The sequence below is a fragment of the Heteronotia binoei genome, chromosome 10 (genome assembly GCF_032191835.1).
Source record: "Heteronotia binoei isolate CCM8104 ecotype False Entrance Well chromosome 10, APGP_CSIRO_Hbin_v1, whole genome shotgun sequence".
In the NCBI taxonomy this organism is placed as follows: domain Eukaryota; kingdom Metazoa; phylum Chordata; class Lepidosauria; order Squamata; family Gekkonidae; genus Heteronotia; species Heteronotia binoei.
The window spans coordinates 46,085,036-46,107,280 of record NC_083232.1 but is presented as its reverse complement, the minus strand read 5'-3'; the positions used below and the strand labels follow the sequence as shown (position 1 = coordinate 46,107,280).

The 22,245-nt window shown below is 42.1% G+C and overlaps 1 protein-coding gene across 1 annotated transcript in view; it reads left to right on the top strand.

The window, feature by feature from the left end:
• Positions 1–10,321: 10,321 nt before the first annotated feature.
• The window catches only part of COL28A1 (collagen type XXVIII alpha 1 chain), an 83,707-nt gene continuing 71,783 nt past the window's right edge, over positions 10,322–22,245 (top strand). Inside the window, exons 1-3 of the mRNA XM_060248559.1 lie at positions 10,322–10,483; positions 11,454–11,622; positions 14,009–14,565. Of these exons, the coding sequence (XP_060104542.1) occupies positions 11,493–11,622; positions 14,009–14,565 (687 nt within the window). The 5' untranslated portion in view covers positions 10,322–10,483; positions 11,454–11,492. The remainder of the gene's footprint in view (positions 10,484–11,453; positions 11,623–14,008; positions 14,566–22,245) is intronic.

Here is a 22,245-nt window from a genome sequence, read left to right as displayed (position 1 = left end):
TATTTTTGCAAATACTATTTTTTGTATCTTTTTCCAGATATTTAACAGAGATTAAGTGTAGTAAAAACGAAATATTACCACTGATAAAGTTGCTGTGGTTCCCAATACCTTTACACCTTTTATCAAATGAAAAATATGTGTGCATATTAAGGATCCCTCCCCCCAATGATAGCTAAAAGCATGCTGGAACATACCCAGGCATTGGAGTCATACACCATATGGAAAACATGCACCATCTAGTCACTACCAACTATAAATCTGGAATAAAGCTTAGTTTTAGAATAAATACAAGTCTGGTATTTATCAGAGTCCCAATATCAGCAGAGAGCATAGCAGTCATCTTCATCTTGTATGGGACACCTAGGCAAGTCAGAGGCAGTGTGTCAAAGAATTGTGTTTGCATGCCCCACCTCTCCTAGATTCAGATGGCTGCCCAGAATCCCAGAGATACCTGCCATGTTAGAATCACAGAATTATAGAGTTGGAAGGGATCTTCAGGGTCATCTAGTCCAACCCCCTGCACAATGCAGGAAATTCATAAATATTTCTCCCTAAGTTCACAGAATCAGCACTGTCAAACAGCCATTGAGCCTCTGTTTAAAAATCGCCAAAAAAGAGTCCATCACCTCCCAAGGAAGCCTGTTCCGCTGAGGAACCACTCTGTCAGGAAGTTCTTCCCAATATGTAGCCGAAAACTTTTTATTTAATTCCAACCCATTGATTCTGGCCCAACCTTCTGGAGCAACAGAAAGCAACTCCATGTTCATCTTAAAGGCCAATAAGTGGTTTACACAACACTTATGCATGTATTCTGGCACTTGTTACAACGAACAACACATCACAAGAATGCTAGTTATTTTTAGTGATGCTCAATTCTTGTAACGCAGGACTTTGGGTTTAAGTGGAATATTGCTTAGAAACCAGCTTCCAATATTCACTTGTTTACTTTTTTTTAAAACAAAAAAATTCAGGTACTTCCTGAGAACTTTATAAAGAACTTTTACAGGAATCCCCTGGGATGGAAGATCAGAGGCAGAGTATAAATGCTTTTTTTTTAAAAAAGTGATGTCTATTCACAGCACACTGTCGGCTAGTTATTATGGAATGCCAGTTAGCAGTTCTCACACTGAACCCACGTCAGGCCAAGTGGCAAATACTGCCCCACAAAGGATAACTTCAGATCTGTGTGTACTTGTTGCTTGGCAGACATCTAATACTGGTTTGTACTTGGAATACTTATGCAACTGTATGAGTGCATATTTGTATTTAATAAATGATTTCTTTCTAAATAAAGCACACGCTTGTTCCCCTTCTCCTCCCATTCCCCTGTGTAAGAAACGTTCCGAGGACGTTCATGCATATATTGGTTTCCTCTCTTGCTTTGCCAGGCTGATATAAACTAGCCTCAATACCAGGTTAGAAATCATCTCTAGCCAGCCCCTTGTCAGTGTCATCATCTAAATTCTCCGACAGGGACTTCACGCAAATCATTGAAGCTCAAACGGCAGGCTGAAAAAACTCACCCCCGCGACCCCTCCGACACGGAGGTTCCCGGAACCGAGCCAATACGGGGCGTGGGGGGAGAGGGGAGGGGAGGGAAGAGGCTCAAAAAAGAAAGAAAAGAAAAGAAAATTAAAAAGGGTCCCTCTATGCAATACCCACTTCCGCCTTCAGGGAAAGGAAGAGCAAAGATCCCACCCCTGCCGTCATCACTTCCGGTGTGAGGGAGCAATACTTCCGGCGAGAGGGATCCTGTGGAAAGATTCGTGCCCCTTTTGCGCGGCTCTTTTGGCTACGAGCACTTTTTAGCTTTGCGGCCTCGGGGAGAAGCAGGTGGTTCACAGGATGGGTGTCAGCGGCCGGTCGCTAAAGCTCACTTGTTGTAACTGCTTAGTGGTTTCCGGAGGAGGAGCGTAGACGAATCGGCTGCGATCCCACACACTAAATAATGCACTTTCCAACTGGATTTTACTGTGTGGACTGGCAAAATCCAGTTGGAAAGTACACTGATAGTGGATTAAAAGTGCATTATTTAAGTGTGTGTGATCACAGCCTAAGTCAGACCATTCTTCCCAACTTTAGCCCTTTGGATTCGCGTGCGTATCAAGAGCAGTGGCTGTAATCCTAAGCGTATGTTTGGTGGGCATTTTTTTTTAGGTTGTTAAAATGCACAAATATATTGTGAGGCTGGAGAGCCTGTCTTAATGGTAGAACCGTCTTCAAGCCAGAGAGTTGCATTGCCAGCTATGGTTGCCAACCTCCAGGTGGTACGTGGAGATCTCCGGCTATTACAGTTGATCTCCATAGGACCAAAATGGCTGCTTTGGAAGGTGGAGTCTTTGGCATTATACCCTCCTGAGTTTCCTCCTCGCATCTCCCAGTATTTCCCAACTCAGAGCTGGTAACCCTAGCTAGGGAGATTCATAAGTATTAGCAGGCTTATGTGTGCATAACTTGCTAATTCAAGAATCTCAGCTATAAACGCTTTCAGTGGGTGTGCATCACCATCCAGAATATGCAGTCCATTGATGACAGATAGTGTTGGCACTCACAGATATATGAAGCTACATTTTACTGAATCAAACAATTGGTCCATAATAGTATTCAGACTGGCAGTGGCTTTCCTGGGTCTCAGGCAGAAGTCTTTTTCATCACCTGCTATCTGATTCTTTCAACTGGAAAAGCTGGGGATTGAACCTGAGACCTTCATGCCAAGCTGATGCTCTACCACTGAGCCATGACAGATAAAGAAACATGCCTTTGGAAGTGTATCACATTTATGCCTGCAGATCCAGATCCAACAACTAACATACATGGATCTCAACTGGATAAGGGTGAATGATCTGTCTTTCAAGCAGTTTTCTTCTGTAACTGCCACTCTAAGCAGCTGACAAATAGACCAACAAAAATGAAATTTGTGAGTTGGAATGGGGGCATGCAAGAGATGCTGTCCATTAGGCATTTAACATTTAAAATAACAACTTTTTCATAAACTGTGAATCAGGTGAGGTACCACTGGGACCCACAAGGTGGAGCCCAAATCTCTTACATTTGTAAATAGTAAAGTTTATCCCCCACTTTAGTCAAACCATCAAAAAAGAGAGAGAGAGGGCAGTTTAATACAATTTATGGAAACATTTGGTACTTGGTATCTAATTTAGGGTTCAGGACTGTTGTTATATGGAAGAGCCATTTGTTGCCTAATCTAAGGGACTGGTTGTGGTCATGGAGTATGCCCTTCATCTTAATTAAATTGTGTCAGAGGTTAGGGTTTTCTGGCATTTGAAAACAGTTTTTGGGGCTGAGTAATTGAAAGTGTCTGTTCCTGCTTCTGTTAATAGATCTTCTTTTATTCATCTGGGGCTTGGTACCTCCCAATTGCCATAAAACTTTAATGCCAAGGTGGCCATGCAATGTTTATATGGGGCTGGCCTCTGGATTGATTAAAGAGGGGAGTTCTTGGATTCAGTTCTTTGTAAATTCATTTGTTCCATCTCTGGAATTCTGAAGTGTGTAGTAGGGGTGGCCTTCTGAACTGAATTGGGACAGCCATCTGTTGATGCTCGGGCTTGGTTAAAGGCTTTCCCCATTAAAGTTAAAGTTATACACTCTGACACCCAAGAGGGCTACTTTGGCTTAGTCAGAGAGGATTCTTACATCTTCCACTGTGATAAACTTGTTGAGCAATGTCTCCATCTCCTCAGTCTTTCCTTGCACACTATTCAGCTAGGAGAACTATTAAGAAAGGTCTAACATTTATAGACAGCCTGGATACAGGCTGGAAGTTGTTATTTAATGTCCATTAAAATGTAAATGAGCCATTAACATTCTTATAGAGCTTGTGGAGTAGGACTATCAAATCCCCCTCCTTCTCTTGTTATAGCTCACTAACCCCCTGAATTGATGCTTCTGGCAGTCAGGGGACCCTCAAATAAAGCAGAGAGGGCAAAGCGGGGTGTGCACCAGGAGAGGAGAATCAGCAGAAATGCACCCTCCCCCACTAACAGACATATCCTTCAGTTGGGACAGAAACCATTACTAACATAATGCTTGTCTCTCTAACCAAAATTTAGACCAACATGACTTGTTTGGCAAGGAATTGGGTACTTTCTGGGGAAATGGCTGTCTTGTTTATGGGGAACCTAAAATTAGTTTTATTCCATTCTTCAAGGATAGAGCAGCTAGTATCTAGTATAATGTGTTAGAATCTCAGACTAGGATGCCCAGGTCTGAGATTCTAAGTGCAAATTCCGTATTTGGCCATGAAGCTCAAATTGTGGAAATGTGGAATAAAACATAAATCTAAAAGTAGACCTGAAGCAAAGTGTAAGAATTAATGTGACACATTTAAACAACACAAAAATTAAGAGGATCCTATTTATAGTAACAGGTGGTATGAACTATGCAATCATATAGACCAGAAGTGGCCAATGGTAGCTCTCCAGATGTTTTTTGCCTACAACTCTCATCAGTCCCAGCCATTGGCCATGCTGGCTGGGGCTGATGGGAGTTGTAGGCAAAAAACACCTGGAGAGCTACTGTTGGCCACCCCTGATATAGACCACAGTCTCTAACTGTTGACCCAAATATCTTTCCAAACCGTTTCGCTACACTGCAGCTCTATTACCTGTATAGAAAAGCCCTTTTGAATAATTCAGTTTTGCATAGTTTGCAGAATGTGACGGCGGTGGGAGCTTTCCTGACATCAGGAATGCCATTCCATGGCAGGGTGAGGGGCAACAGAGAATGCACATGTATGGGCAGGTGTTGATTTTGCTGATTTCTGGATCGACATCTTTTTTTTTTATTTATTTTATTGTGTCTCAAATATTACATTACATAGAATACATTTCCAATTCTCTTATGACACCATTTTTACCCCTATTTATATCCCTCCCCCCCACCAAGTGACCATACTAAAGTTACAATTAAATTTTTAACCATGAGCACACTTTTCCCAATTTTTCAAATATAGCTTTGTTGGCTTCCCCCTTAAATACCCATGAGAAGTATATATCCCATTTCTCTTTTATCTCTTCAATTTTTCTATCCCATATCTTATCTTGTTTTAAACATTCTAATATGTCTGATTGTATATATTCATACAAATAATTGTTCCATCTTTCCAGGGTCCATTTTAAGCTCTCCTTCCAACCATATGCTATCACTGCATGTGCTGCTAATATCATTGCTTTGAAAATGCTCTGGTTTTGTTTCTCAATGTTATTGTTTTCCAGTACCCCCATAAATAACAACTCCCCATCTATATCAATATTAAACTTACATGCCTCCACTATTTTTCCCCGAATTTCCCCCCAAAACTCTATAACCTTGGGGCACTCCCACCATAAGTGGGAGTACCACCCTTCTTTTGCATTACAGTGCCAACAATTTGGTTTCATCCCTTTAATCATATATGCCAATTGAGCCGGCGTCCTATACCATTTCAAGATTATCTTCCTTTCAAGTTCTCTATATTTCTCTATCTTAATTTTCTTCAAATTCATCATTAACTTATTCACCTCCTCATCAGTTATTTGTTTTTCTTTATTCCATTTGTTCTTTAAGGTTCTATACATGAACTCCTTATCTTTTACCAATTCAAGGTAAATAATCCCTGACAGTCCTTTCTTCCTTTCATCCACATATAGTGCCTTTTCTATAAAATTGTCATCTCTTTTAATAGCATCTTTATACTTTTCTTGTCGGATTGTTTGATATAATCCCATTAGATTCAACCAATATTGTTTCCCTATCTTACAGTTCAACTCCTGAAGTGGTAATAAGGCCCCTTGGCTATTGTACAAATCCTTGACTCTTATTATGTCTTCCCTTTGCAGCTCTTCATAGAATTTTGGGTTCGTCTCTTTTTCCCAGATATCCTTAAGTGGGGTCCATTTCGAGGTTAAAGGCATTAAGATCTTTTTCCACCTCTTCCACACAATTAAAGCTATTTTTCTTGGACCTTTGGTTTGTATCATTACCTTTTTTATCTCTCTCGTATAAATTCCACTACTACCTGCTCCCTTATTGACTGCAGATTCAAGTCTTACCCATTTATCCCCTTTCCTCCATTCTAACTCCATCAATGCTTTCAACTGAACTGCATCATAATAAGCTTGTAAATATGGAACTCCCCATCCTAATTCATCTTGGGGCATATATATCAACTTTTTTTGTATTCTTGCTTTTTTCCGACCAAAGACCCAATTTTTAATATGTTCATCCCATTTCCTTATCGTTTCCTGATCTAATCTTATAGGAAGTACTTGAAATAAGTATAGCAGCTTTGGGAGTATAAACATTTTTATTGCTCTAATTTTCCCTAAGATACTCAGATTTTTGTTCTTCCATTCCTTCAATTTCTTTAAAATCTTTAACCACACCTTATTATAATTCATTTTTTGTAGCCTCTCTATATTTTTATTAAGATAAACTCCTAAATATTTAATTTTGCTAACTCCTGATTTCATCCCCGTTAAGGCTAATATTGCCTTCTTGGTTTCCCCACCTACATTAATAAACATTATTTCTGATTTCTTAATGTTTATTCCAAGTCCCGAACATAACTTAAAATCTTCTAAAATAACTAACAATTCTCGTATTGCCTGCAGTGGATTACTTATTGTCAACAAAATATCATCCGCAAAAAGGTTTAATTTCAATTCTTCCTTACCTATTTGAAATCCCTGAATTCTACCACTATTTTGTATCCTATCTGCTAGTGGTTCAATTGCTAATGCAAATAACAGAGGAGATAATGGGCAACCTTGCTTTACTCCTCTCTGTATCGAAATTTCTCTAGATTTCTGGATCGACATCTGAAGGAGGCCCTGTTCAGATGAGTGAAGTTGTCATGGCAGAGCATAAAAAGAGGTGATCCTACAGATAAAAGGGACCAAGGCCATGAAGGGCTTTGTATGTAATAGTCCATACCATCATGATTTGAGAGAGGTCCAGGAAGCCAAAGAAGCTATAAAGTTCTGGACCAGCACTGACAAAGGAGCACTCAGTATGAATGTTGAATTCACCCAGAACAATCAGTCTCAGTGTCTCCAGCACCACATCCAAAAGCACCTCTGCCAACTCAGAAAGGGTGTCCTCTGGAAAACTAGGCAACCAGTACATAGGCAGAATGCCCTGTCTATTTTGAGTCCTTATAAAGGGTATTCAATCAATGCTGGATATAGTTTGTACTGGGAGTCTGCGGAAGTTGAAAGACTCAACGAAGATAATAGCTACTCCTCTTCCTTTGCCATATATGCAGGGTTGGTATATAACTAACGGCGGCTGGCCCCTTACCTGGACCGCAGCGACCTAGCGACAGTAATCCATGCTACGGTCACCTCAAGAATAGATCACTGTAATGCTCTCTACATGGGGCTACCCCTGACGCTAACCCGGAGACTACAACTAGTGCAGAACGCTGCGGCACGGCTGTTAATGGGGCTACCACGACGGGAGCACATTCGGCCAGTGCTGAGAGAGCTACACTGGTTGCCTGTTGTGTTCCGAGTTCGCTTCAAGGTGTTGGTATTAACCTTTAAAGCCCTTTATGGTCAGGGACCTGCCTATCTACGGGACCGCCTTTCCCCATATATCCCCCAGAGAGCACTGCGATCAGGGACAAAAAATCTGCTGTCTGCCCCTGGCCCAAAAGAAGCCAGGCTATCCGCAACAAGATCTAGGGCCTTCTCGGTGGCAGCACCAGAACTCTGGAACACCCTCCCAGAAGCTATAAGGGCCCTGCGGGATTTGTCGGCGTTCCGCAGGGCCTGTAAGACCGAACTGTTTAGGCAGGCTTTTCTGGTTGACTGAAAATGGGCTGCCACCGGACATCCCACAGAAGCTGGTGGTCATAGTCAGACCCCAATACCGCCAGACTAGACTGAGATAGCGTACTAGTTTTTAACTTGATAAATGTGTTATGGTTTTATATGTTTTATGGAATTGACTGTTTTTATGATACTGTAAGCCGCCCTGAGTCCGCTTGCGGAGAGGGCGGGATATAAATGTAAAGTAATAAATAAATAATAAATAAACTAGGCCCATATAACCAGGCAGAGTTAGTTGGGACAGACAGGGCTTTTTTTGTAGAAAAAGCCCAGCAGGAACTCATTTGCATATTAGGCCACACCCCCTGATGCCAAGCCAGCCAGGACTACATTCCTGTGCGTTCCTGTTCAAAAGAAGCCCTGGACAGACATGTTCTTTTCCCAACCACATCACCATTGTGCAAGCCACTCCAGGTCAATTTTGTTGTTCTGTAACATCAGAGAGAAGGAAGCAGTTTTATGCCTCCCTTCTGGTATAGCACAGCATTGGTGAAGAGGTGGGAAAACAAGGGCCCTTGTAGCATCAACTCTTGCTAACCTTGTAGCTACTGAAGTTAGCTAGGCAGCAAGCATCCTGGCCAAATACTGGCCACCTTTGATAAACCCAACTCACATACCTACTGTCCCCCTTCTGTGCTGAAATAGTGCACCCATTCTGCTGCAGGTAATGATTGCTCCCAGTTCTGGCATACAGACAATAATAAGCGCCCCACCCCCAGCACAGTCAGTGCTCATGTCCACAGTAAAGCTGCACAGCACAAAGAAACTTATACTCACTGCTTGTTGTGAGAATGAACTGTGGGCAGCTGTTGGCTGGACTAGTCAAAGTAGATGCTGTGGTCATGTCAACATACTCCATTTCTGTCTCAAGGCAGCAATTCCTAGCATTTAAGCATCACAACTATTTTCATTAGCCAATAAACTGCAGATCCGGCTCTAATGCTATTGGGCATATGATTACTTGTGAGGTGTACACATCTGAGCTCTGTGGAAGGCTGGCAGTTCATGATAGAAGGAGGAGGAAATTGGATTTATACCTCACCCTTCACTCAAAATCTCAGAGCAGCTTACAATCTCCTTCCCTTCCTCTCCCCACAACAAACACCCTGTGAGGTACAAGGGGCTGAGAGAGCTCTGAAAGAACTGTGACTGACCCAGGGTCATCCAGCTGGCTTTTATGAGGAGGAGTAGAATCAAACTTGGTTCTTCAGATTAGATAGAGTTCACCATTCTTAACCACTACACCAAACTTGTTTCCTTCACTATTACCTGTATAGACTCACGTCCATTTGCAAATTATTTATGAACAAATTAAATAGCAGCATTCCAAGAAAAGATACCTGAGGGACATCTCTGTTGTAAGAACTATCCATTTACTCCTCTCCTGTCAGTTAAGCAGTTACAAATCCTCTTACCTACCCCAGGATTAGGGTTGGCAACCTCCAGGTGGGGCCTAGAGATCTCCCAGAAGAATTACAGTTGATCTTCAAATGACAAAGATCAGTTCCCTTGGGAAAAAAACGGCTGCTTTGGAGAGTGGAGTCTGTGCCCTTCCCCTCCCCAAACCCCACCTCCCTGGGCTGCAACTCCAAATCTTCAGGAATTTCCCCACACAGAGTGGACAACCCTACAACGTCATCCCATGACTGTTAAATTTGCTCAGAATCCTTTAGCATTAGAAACTTTTTGGAAATCCAATATAATGTCTACCATGTACTTAAGCACTGATGTTTATTGACTCTGTTGGACTTAAGCATGCTTAACTCTGCCTTGGGTTGTGGCCATAATATTTTATATATGTCTGTCTGTCTATCTAGTGAATTTCTGAAATCTGGTAAATCTTTGGTAAATTTGTCTGTGGACATTAAGAATCTGGTAAATGACTGAACGCTCAGAGGTACACTGATATATAAATGTGGTCATCAGCATTCATTGTTGTATGTCCCAAAAAAGGGACACATCTGTTTTTGGACTTTGGGTTGAATTCACTCAGCTTTTTCATTCAGTCTCACCTCATCCCCCTCCCTACTACAGCCCCTGATCTACATGCAGGTCTCATGATCCCCAGCAGAGTCTTTTTGATGGTTAACAGGGGAGGTTCACTCTTCCTTTTTTCATCGATGGAAAAACTGATTGGATCCAACCCATTCCCAAAACTCATTTGGGATCTTTGACATTGCATGTGCATTTTGAACTTTCAATGTTACATGTTTATTATGTTTGTTTCTTGTTTGTGCCCTACAGGAAGTGTCTTTAAATAATATCATCATGCTGGGGTATAGAAGTACAATAAAGAAGGTCAGAGAAATGAACACAATTTGTTGGTAAGAATTGCTTTTTCATTTACATAATATCAAGCTGGTTGTTTGTAAAGAACTCTCTCAGATCAGCTGTTCCTTTAAAGTTGGTGCTCCCACCCAGACTTCTAGACCTGGCTAAATGCCTAACCACTCTGCATTAACTTGAACTAATAAAATTTGACTAAAGGACCATGAAAGATCCAGATGCAAAGTGCCCTGATTTGCACTAAGACAAATTATTTATTTAAAAGATGCTATGTTTTAGCAAAAAAGTGGGAATGCTCTTTCCAGTTAATATTTGTGCATAGGTTATTTATTCTGCAGTGTATAGTTGCTGTGCTGTGTACGGTAAGACAACATAATTTCAAAATATTTTATCTTGGTAAAAGAAAAGCAAATGGAACTTGAAATAAAAAGGTGTCATATTGTTAAAATTTGGTTGTCACTGCTTTTCTGTCTTTGGAGAAAGGCTGAATTAATTATATCAAAGTCTTGAGTGAAGCTTAGCAATAATACTTAAATAAGACTGTGGTCTAATAAGTGAGAGGAATTGTTTATTGTATTGTTGTCTTCAAAGTATTTCTCTAGCCAGCAAGAATTTCTAGACAAATTTGCTACGATTTTTTAGAAATAAGTATGTTTCAGAAATTCTTTAACAGTTATCCAAAAAACACATGGTAATCCAGAAAGTGATGCGGGCCAAACAGGAATAATATTAGCAATGTTTGCTACTTTTATGAGTAGTTTTGTAGCTATGTTACTAGAACAATTGATTAAAAAATTGTTGTGGTTACTCACAGTTAATTTTATTTCTAAAATATCAAGTGATTAAAATTAAGAGGAATGCATGAGAATCCTCATTATCATGTCTGTTTAGAAAAATGTAGTTTAAAGGCATATTCACATGGACACCCAAGTTGTTTTATATTAGGGGTGCCAGAAAAGTATTGTCAGTAGAATGTCGTTACATTAGGATCTAGACAGAGAAATTCTCAGGTCATTCTTATACATCTGCCAGAGTCAACTACTAATGCAGTAGATATAAATAGAAAGATATAAATAAGCAGCATTTATGTAAGTGTGATCAATATTCCATCTTTAAAATGTGTTCTAACCGATAATATATGAACCAAAGGAGCAACCTACTGCATTAAAGAAAGATCAGTACCTTTTATTTTAAGTGTTAATATTTTAATTTAAAAGCTTGTTAAAATTGTTTAACCTAGTTAACAAAGGAATCCTACACAAACTTGTATCATGCTAACATAGCTTTATTAATATGTATATTAAAATAGCTATTTTTGTTTTGCATAAACAGGAGCTGTGAGCAATCCTTGGATTTTGGATTCCAGTCACTATGTGGAAAAAACATTTTGTCTTTTTCCTTTTTGTTTTGGCCACTGCTGCAAATTGTACAGTGTATGGACAAACCAGAAGAAAGGGACAAAGGCCAAGTTCTCTTCTGGCAAGACAAGACAATCTTCAGGGTAAAGCCGTTTTCCTAGAACTCACTGTATGAAATGTTTCCAAGCCTAGCGGAATAATTTCCACGGAAATGGCAAACTTAATATATAAGCATTTTGTATCTTTGGTAATAAGTCCTGAATTCTCTGGGGTTGCATGTTTCCCATCAATACTGGATGACAAGGAGCTTTATTATTCTCTCCTAAATGGACATTAAGAAACTCAACAGAAACTTTGCATGGAATGTGCTGTTAGAAACTGTACAGTACATCCATAATGGTTGGAAGAGATCCAGATTGCTAGATAATCCAACATGTAGGATACAACATAGCACTATTAAGGTATCATGTAAATTGGAGTTAAGGCACTTCTTGACGTTTGAAGAATGAAGATTTCACTTAACAATTAATCTGTAACAGTTCTAAGTTTGTAATGTAAAATACACCAGAGAGAGCAGACTTGCTTCTGCTGGATTCCTCTGCCAATATCTGTGTGTTCAGACAAATATCTGGAAAAGTTTGTATTTTTACACACTATATGTGCTATAAGCAGGGCTTGTTTTGTAGAAAAATAGGTGGTGGAGCTCATTAGCATATGCCACCCACTCACCCCAGCCAAAAGCAACCGAATGGAAGAAAAAAAGAGCCCCAGGCGAGCGAGGCATACTTGGGCTGGCTAGAGATCCGGCCAGCCCAAACAGGCCTTGCTTGCCTGGTGTTCTCCTGCCCCCACCCCAGTCAAAAGGCCAGCAAGCCATCCACTGCCCAGAATCACATAAGAAGTGGAGAAAGGGTGGTGTGGGCTTCTCCAAGGGTTGAGGGCTGCTGGGGGCATGGCAAAGCCCCTAGTGGCTGGCTGGCTGGCTGCCCGCTCTCCTAATCCAGGGATTGTTATGCAGCTGCACCTACTATTCAATGGACAAGGTAGGTGGGGAGGAAAATGGGGAACCCTCAGAAAGGTTCAGAAGCTGTGCTCCTGTGAGCTTCTGCTGAATCTGAGGCCTGGCTATAAGATTCTGTCCTTAACAGTCTTTTCCTTGCAAGTTTCGAAGTTGACCTTCTTAATGGAATGATTGAAAGAATATATGACCATTCAATTTATTGATATATCTGAATACAAGAAGAATTTTTTTCTCACGACAGTTTGAGTAATGATCTTGTGTATTTTTCAGTCTTTCTCTGGTTTGGGCCTGGATGTATGTATTGAGCAGCGATCCAACAGCATGGTGAAAACCGCTGCAAGTCCCTGGTCACCATTCACATAGTAGCCCCTGTGTGAATTTAATCCTGCTTGTGAACAGCAGATAACATAGAGGCCCAGTTCATATGATGGTCCTCCTTTAAAAAGCAGGGAGGAAATCACATGAATTTTGGGTGCATGGTGGAAAGCCCTCTGTGGGTGGTGGTGAGGAGGACCTCCTATTCCTTGGCTGTATCTTACCACTCTGTTCAGCCAAATGAAGACTCTTCCTCCACACCAGAAAAATATACTCCATCAGAAGAGGCTCTTCTTGAGCTGTTCCACAGTGGCCTCTATCCTACCACTCCACTAAGCAAAATTTGAAGACCTGAAACTGGAAAGAAAGTTCCTTAGGCTGGAGGAAGTCCTCCACCATACAGTAGGATACTGCTCACTATGCTTAGCAGAGTGGTAGGATAAACCCTGCTGTTTCAGCATCAATCCAGAATGAATGTATGAACTAGGACTTATCTACCCTGAAGCCTATTGCTGCATAAAGATGCTGGTATGAACCCTCATTTAACTGTAGAAAAATAACCGAAATAAATATTGGTATTTATTTACAACCGGCTGTGTAACACTGCCCTCACCATGTTGGATTTAACCCCGATTAGTTAAAGCTTATAGGCCGCAATTACACAACTGACTTATATTGATTCTTCTAGACTTGTAGAAGAAGATATTGGATTTATATCCCGTCCTTCACTCCGAATCTCAGCATCTCAGAGCGGCTCACAATCTCCTTTACCTTCCTCCCCCACAATAGACACCCTGTGAGGTGGGTGGGGCTGAATGGACCCTCACAGCAGCTGCCCTTTCAAGGACAACCTCTGCCAGAGCTATTGTTGACCCAAGGCCATTCCAGCAAGTGCAAGTGGAGGAGTGGGGATCAAACCTGGTTCTCCCAGATAAGAGTCCACACACTTAACCACAACACCAGACCGGCACTGTATGAGATTCATTGAATTCATATGGGGGGAGGAATGGGGCAGAGTTGGGAATGGGCAGCATGCAGTTAAATTATATCATATTGGAGACTGTACCTCATGTACCATTGAGTAGACCTGTTTAGCATTTTAACCTGTGTTAATTCTTTTAGATCTCCATTTATCTGCTTCTGTTGGATTCTTTTATTTGTTTATCCATCTGTAATGTCTTGTCCCCTTACAGATTCCACCTGCTTTGTTGATATCCTCTTTATCCTGGACACTTCTGAAAGTGCCAGAGGGGACCTTTTTCAGAACCAAAAAGATTTTGTCAGCATATTAAGTGACAAAGTTTTCCGCCTGAAGCCCACTCGAGTCCAAAGGTATGATATCCGGCTGGCACTCATGCAATTCAGCAGCTCAGTCATTATCGATCATCACTTTAGATCCTGGAGGAGCCTGCAGAACTTTAAGCAAACCTTCTCTAAAATGTCCTTTATTGGACATGGCACCTACACCTATTATGCTATTTCCAATGCTACTCACCTGTTCCAATCAGAAGGACGGGAAAAAAGCATCAAAGTGGTTTTGTTGATGACTGATGGTATTGACCATCCAAACAGTCCTGGTATTCAGGGCATCTCTAATGATGCCAGAGCTCTTGGAATATCTTTCATTACCATTGGCCTTTCTAATGTCGTCGATCGAGCCAAACTGCGGTTGATATCTGGTGATTCTCCTGGGATAGCTGTTCCAATCTTGGATGAGTTCAGCCTTTCAGATAAAATCCGGGACCGGTTGGTAAGTAATATTTTAGGTAGTTTATTTATTTCATTTATACCCTGCCTTCCTTGCAAGATAGGTTAGGTTAGAGTGTGTGACTGGCCCAAAGTCACCCAGCAAGCTTCCATGCCAAAGTAGGGATTCAAAGCTGGGTCTTCCAGATTCTAATCCAACACTTTAACCACTAAAAAGTCTTGTGGCAATTTATAGACTAACCCATTTATTTTGATATATGTTAAAGATTGCACTTAGTGGGCATATTGTATGTGCGTATTAGGGTTGCTAGCCCCTTAGATGAATTTTAGGAGCGGTGATCCAGATCTGGTGAATGCTAGAGCGTCTATCAATGTAAGGGTCTCATTTCCAGCTACATGGCCAGAACTGACATAATGTTGCTTTGGCACCAGAATATTTCCCTTCTACCCACCTGAGCAAATGGAAGGCGAGGGGAGTGGGATAAAAGTTCCTTCACTCCCACCTGGCAAAATTTTATTATTTATTTATTTATTTGGTTTGATTTCTATCCTGCCCTCCCTGCGAATGGGCTCAGGGCAGATTACAGTATTAGTTACAGGCAGTTAATCATCTTTAAAAACTATAACATCCATAACTCTAAAACAATGGCACTCAAACTATTTCCTACTATTCCCATGGCGTCCTGGTGTCAATTATAAATCAGATTTTTCAGGAAAGTTGTCATCCAGTCCTCAAGAGATTGGAGGCCTAATAGTTGGTAATAACAATTAGTAGCAAATGATAACAGGATGACCTCCCTAATCTGTATGTGTATATGATGGGGTTGGATCTAGCCAAATGTTTCATTGGTGAAAAGGGGAAAAGGGGGCCCCTTTGACCATCAAAAATGCTCTGGCATGAAAAATACCTACGTGGTATGGAGGCTGTAGAAAGGAGAAAAGTTAGGTGATATTGAATGAAAATGCTGGCTGGATCCCAACATGATGTGAGTTGGTTAGTTTGTTTTACAGTTCTACAGGTTTTTGAGATTTGGAAGTTGAATTGACAATGGTTCCCAGGGGATAACGTAACCTTCACATAGTAATACTAGTAATAATGTCTGTTGTGAGGAGAAATACAACAAGCACTAGAAATTTACTGTGTGTGAGTATCATTGCCTTTGGGGGGGCTGGAAGGAAAAGACAGAGGGAGGCAAGGTATTTTGAGAAGGCAGCTGTAACCATCAATATAAATTTATCTGCCCCTCTGACTTCAACTTTCCATCTCCTCCCCCCTCCCTGCATCCTCCACCTAGGAAAAGGACAGTCATTCTCCACAGAGGGGATCAAAATAGCTTAAATCATTTTTCTCTCCCCCTGTTGATCTGCATAACAACCCTGTGAGGTAGATTAGGCTAAAAATATGTGGGTGGTCCAAAATCACCCATTCAGCTTCCACCTGGGTCTGGCAGACCCTGCTCTGAAGACTGACTGTCATGTCACAGTGGTTGTCTTAGGGGGCTGCTGCTGAACAGGAGCAAGCAGCCAGGCCTAGTTAAGTCATGCCAATCAGATGGCATGAAGTCACCCAGACGGTGCTGCCAGGCCTACGGTAGGAAACCTCCAGGTGGAGGCTGAAGATCTCCTGGATCACTTCACAACTGAACTCCAGACAACAGACCTCTCTCCCCATGTCAGAGAAAATAACTGTTTTGGAGGTGGGTCCCCAGCTGGGGCCTCTCCCCTTTCCAAAGTGTGGCTTCTGTAGACTCCACCACAAAATCTCCAGGAATTTTCAAAGAGCTGGTAATCCTAGTCAGGACTGGCCCCAATGAGTTCTCCCTCAAAGCCCAAAATAGGCCTTTTCAAGGCCTCCTCCCCCTGCCTTTTACTGACCGAACCAAGTTGGTTAGCTAGCAACAGGCATTGAGGGAAAAGCAAAGGCAGCTTCCCTTGTGGCCCAGTCTTAAACACAGGACTCCATATTCTCTCTCCTCTCTCTTTTCCTCTCTCTCTATGTATCCATAATAAAACATGGTTCTGCTGGGGATTTTTTTTCTATCTCTCTCTCTGGTTGTTTGGTTCCCCAGAGGAGAAGAGGGAGGAGCTCTCAACCAATCAAAGGAAGTCTTTCTGTGGCAGTTTTCCTCCTCCCTCGTCAGCCAATCTAGGGAAGACTTTCTTTCTCTCCTGTATGAAGTAGTGCCTCAGTCCTCAGCCAGTGGAACACAACAGACCTTGAGTGGTGGTTGATGAGCCAGTGGTTGATGCACATCCCTCAGCCAATGGGAAACCTGCATTTGGCCTCCCCACAGAGCATTTATTATAGAGAGGATAGCACCAACATGATCTAATGGTTAGAGTGTCAGACCAGTACCCAGGTGTGAATCGCTGTGCAGCCATGAAAACTCACTGGGAGGCCTTTAGCCACTGTCTCTCAGGCTAATCCACCTCACAGGATTGACGTTGTGAGGATAAAATGGAGGGGAAGAACAATGTAAGTCACTTTGGGTTCCTATTGGGGAGAAAAGTGCAATATAAATATCTAAATAAGGAAAACCATCTTCCTTGAAGCACATACGGTATCCTTAAAATGACAGCTTTGTTCTGTCTTAGACTTAAGGAATCAAAATCTGATCCAAAATGATTTAAGGTTGCCAGATCTGAGTTAGGTAATAACTGGAGATTTGGGGGGTGGAGCCTGGAGGGAGGGGAAGGACCACAGCAGGATACAATGTCATAGAGTCCACCCTCCAGAGCAGCCATTTTCTCCAGGGGAATTGATCTTTGTAGTTTGGGGATCAATTGTAATACTGGGAGATCTTCAGACCCCTCCTGGAGGTTGGTAACCCTAAGTGGAATAGTGGTTAGTGTGTCAGAAAGAACTGGGAAGACCTTGGTTCATATATCCGTTAGACACAGTCTTCTGAGAAATCTTGTGTCATTTATCAAGTCCTGGGGACTATACCCTGAGAGTTTTGCTATAGTATGCTATGGTATACATTATAAAGTTCTCATGTCCCCTGCATATCTATTCTGACCTTGTTCACTGTGGGCTCTGAGAGTTCTATACTTGGAATATAATTCTCAGGCCCACACGTAACCTGTTGGTAGATATAAATTTCCCCAGTGGAGCAAGTAGCAGGTTCCCAGGGCCATTTCAAGCTTAAGAACCTTTCCCTTGCATACCACAGATCCTTAGGTACACAGCGGTTAACTATATACATGCAACTTATTCTGCATATGGAACAGAATAGGATTCCGCATAAAGGAAGATTGTGTGCTTTCCCACCAAAGAGATTACTGCCAACGAGTTAACAGAACATACAGGAACTTTAGATCAGGCCCTTAAGTGAAAAAAATTAGTCTAAAGTAAATTTTAGGGTATTTAAAATACTTATATTTAGTACTGTTGATTTTAAATTACTGATGTTAAATATAAATCTGTCAAACTCTGTTCCAATTCACTACTAAAAATTCCTGTATATGCACATATGTTATTATGTGCATATACAGCTATATAATGGGGGCTATAGGGTGAAAATGACCTAGAATTAAGAAATTTTGCTAGCAAAACTTAAGTTGGTAGATCTTCCTTGAGATATATCCCTCCCTTGCATTGCCAACTTTTGAAGTGGTCTTTCTAACTGTCTCTTTAATATTCATTGGGTCAGCCCATTTCTGCCCACTAAACCTCTTTTAAATAGACAAGACATTTTGAGAGAAATCTTACCCCACATCCCAGTTAATTTGTGCACTATACTGTAAAGTTGTCATCCAAACTCTTTGCCAGCATGGACAACATCCAAACATGATAAAGAAATTGGGCAGCCCAGTTGTCAGAGCTGACAAAGCGAACGACATACACTGGCAAAACAGCAGAGCTGCTGGATGGTTCCCTAAGGGTTACTGCACAGGCTGAGGAACAAGCAAACAGTCCCCTAGTGGGACCTCATGAGCCACAATCGCATTGGAGTCCCCAGCAATTGCATCATCACACCACAACAAGGGCACAGTGGTGTGACCAAGACAGATGGGGGAATCAACCGATCACAGGATGGCAGTCATGGAGAGCTAGATATGGAACATGTGAGAGGTGGGATGGGTTGATTTGGTGCTATGCCATACCCATGGGCTCCTGCCCCCCAAAGGTTCAGAACTCACCAGGTGGAAAAGCTGCAGCAACACAAACAGGGGAAGGAGTTCCCGATGCCTTACCCACTGTCACCAAAAGCATACTTGCAACCCTTACCCTGAGTGAGCTTGAACCACTGTATGATGTCCCAGAAACATGAGGCCAGTCATGGGCTCATGGTGCTTAGCCACAGCCATTTCACATAAACGGAGATGTGCTTTTGGGCTGCCCTGCAGGAGAGGCAACCACAGGGGAAGGCCCAAGTGCAAGGCAACAGACTGTTGTGAGTAACCCCTTGATGCACATCTGCTGCTTGTCCATGCCCCCCAGCAATAGACTTCAGCCTCTTGATGTGACTGATAGCCATCCTCTGACCTTCAGCAAGGTTATCCAAGCACAGCTGAATCAAGGACAGAGCACTTTTCCACTCCTACCTGGTCTCCATCTATTCCTTCTTGATGGCCACTCATATGGGTGGGGAAGTGTGTTGTGGGGGCCACATCCAGCACCCTCAGATCAGACATTGGCTCCGTCACCAACCCCACCAAAGGGTACAGCAGTCACCTTTCCAGAGGCTGCTCCAGGATGCAACAGCTCCTCACCAGACACCCCTGGACCTCATCCCACCCCCCACCCAAGGACATGGAGTCCACTTGCAGTGATGGCCTGAGTAGCTTGGTGGTGGCAGCACCCTCACTGATCTTCATCTTCTCCTGGCTTCAACCAAAGAATGTATGGTGGGGACATGGCCACCAAAGAGTTCATCCAGAGGGGATGAAAGTGTGCAATGGTGCAGTCACCCTATTTCCCAGTGAGGGCACTCCAGTGTCTGACCATATTGCCAAGCCACAGATCCAGCTCCTCAGTGGCTTCATCACCTGATCGCCCCAGCTTCTCTGCTGAGCAGGTTGCCTGCTGGTGGGAAGGCAGGGACTAGCAAGTGGCAAGGGGCATCAGAGCACCCTCACTGGGCCCTAGGGAATGCATCATGTTCCTAAGGTCACATACCCACCAGAGAGGACCTTGACACACCTGTCCCCAACAACAGGTGGGATGTTTGCGCACAGCATGGACTAGCATCCTGGTCATATAGAATGCCATGAGCCATGCCATTACCTGGTCATATGGAATGCCATGAGGGCATACATTTTCCTCCGCAATGGCTCAAAAGTGTTGTTTCACTGCTTCAGAGCACAAAGTTCAGTCCATACCATATGGCCATGGGTATAGACATATTCTGCCGCCATGTGCCAGAAGGCATGGTGGCAAAATGTGGCATGGCTGCCCCTGATGGTGGTGGGAGCTACACTGGCTCCAGCAAAGATTTCATGGCCTTTTCCTGGTTGTTCAGCTGCTCTCTGCATTCCCAGTGGTTCCCCCCCCAATCAAAGTTGGTGTGCTCTGCAAGGGTGATGAGACCATGCAGTGGGGGTAGTCAGGGCCCACAGATTCCTAGTCAAACATGTGGATCAGGCCCCCAGAGGGCTCCTATTAGGCCCGCCAGCAACTCACTGTCATTGCTTCCTTCTTCCTCTCTTGCTTCCTTCTGCATCACAGCTTGCTTTGCCAGGCTTGCTCAGTCACAAAGGAGGTACAGAGCAAAGCCTATATTTTCTCCATTGGCTGACCAGCACATGAAGCCACTTACATACAAAAGCTCACAATGTTCAGCCATTGCGTGTTTTCCTCTGGGTCTTAGGCTCAAAGCACTGATTATAATGAATGATTGTAATGAATGTCAATAAATCAAAAGTAGGTTTGCAACTTACAGATACTCTCCTGAACAACACCTTAACAGCATACCCAGAATTGCTATATAACAGACATTGTCTCCAGATTTTGATGCAATAATTCTGAGCAAGAGGTGTCAGTTATCAGAGATTGTTAAATAAAATATTCAAGAGTGCTAATCTTTTAATTATTCTTTAATTGTTTTTTGTCTGTGTCTTTATAAAGTTTATATCTCTACTACCTGCATTACATTTTATGACACACATGACTTGGCCCAACAAAATCTCATTTATGTCAGATCTGGCCCTCATGAGTTTGACACCCCTGATTTAGAGGGTAGCTTCCACACTACACTTAATGGCTGGCCCATCAGACATAGCATCTTGGCAGTGGGTTCACACAGCATGTGTGTACTGTGGTTGGACTGTGACGTCTCATTGTGGCTTAAATTGTTACCTGCTTCTCCAAGGCCTAATAAATCTGAACTTGCTAACTAAAACAGGAATAAACAAGAAGAACAAAGCTGGAGTCACACCTTTAAGACCAACAAAGTTTTATTCAGAATGTAAGCTTTCATGTGTTTGTACACTTCAACAGGCAATTAAATAGGTTATGAAGTGATGAAGTGTGCATGCACATGAAAGCTTACATTCAGATTAAAATTTTATTGGTCTTAAAGGTGCTACTGGACTCCAACTTTGTTCTGTTGCTTCAGACCAACATGCTGCCCACCTGGATCTACCTACAAGGAATAAACCAGGCAAGAGCTACCCTTCGCCTATGCTTCACAGCATAACCCACTTAACATTTGGAATTATAAAATCAGATTTAACAATGATGCATTTTCTCATATAAGAAGAAGATGATTATGATGATGATCATGATTGATATTGGATTTATACCCTGCCCTATACTCTGAATCTCAGAGCGGCCTAAAATCTCCTTTACATCTCCCCCGCTCTCACAACAGACACCCTGTGAGGTGGGTGGGACTGAGAGAGCTCTCCTTTCAAGGACAGCTCTCTCAGAGCTGTGGCAGACCCAAGGCCTTTCTAGCAGCTGCAAGTGGAGAGTGGGGAATCAAACCCAGTTCTCCAAGATAAGAGTCTGCGCACTTAACCACTACACCAGACTGGCTCTCAAAAAATTAACATTAATTAAAAAGATAATCTTATGAAAGAAATAGTGGGGAACGTTTAGTCGTTTATTGTCAAATGAAAAGAGAAGAAAAACAGGATGTGATTGGGCCAGAGGCCAGAAACGTTTGAGATTGTAGAAGACAAAAAAGTTCCTAAGGGAGTACAACAAGAGAAAATTGTGTATAGAGGCAGAAATGTCAAGAGATGGAAATGAGTCTTCAGTGGACCGGAAATATTCAAGGAAGAGAAATATTATGAAATTAATAGGTGAGAAGAGCCAATAAAAATAAAAGCAGTCTAGTGTTCATACAGAATTTAGGATTCCTTGTCAATAGTCAATGTTCCCAACTTCAGTTTGCACAAAATTTGTATACTGCTTTCCAAAATAGTTTTTCAAAGCCGTTTAGTAACCATTACAAGTCCTAAGCAGTGAAAACTAACATTAAACTCAAACAGCAGCTGTAAAAGCAGTATTCAAAGAGAGTTTTCCTTCTCAAAAGCCTGATAGAACTAAAATATTTTTTGTTGGTTTCCAAACCAAACCAGGGGGTAATTTTATGTTTAATATATCTGTTTAGGTTGTGTTTCTTAATCATTTAGTTTACATTCAGATTATTGTACTGTCCTTTGATGTGAAGTAATATTGGACTACTTGCACAAACAATAATATCATAAATCCAGGTAGACAGCCATGTTGGTCTGAAGCAATAGAACAAAGTAGGAGTCCAGAAGCACCTTT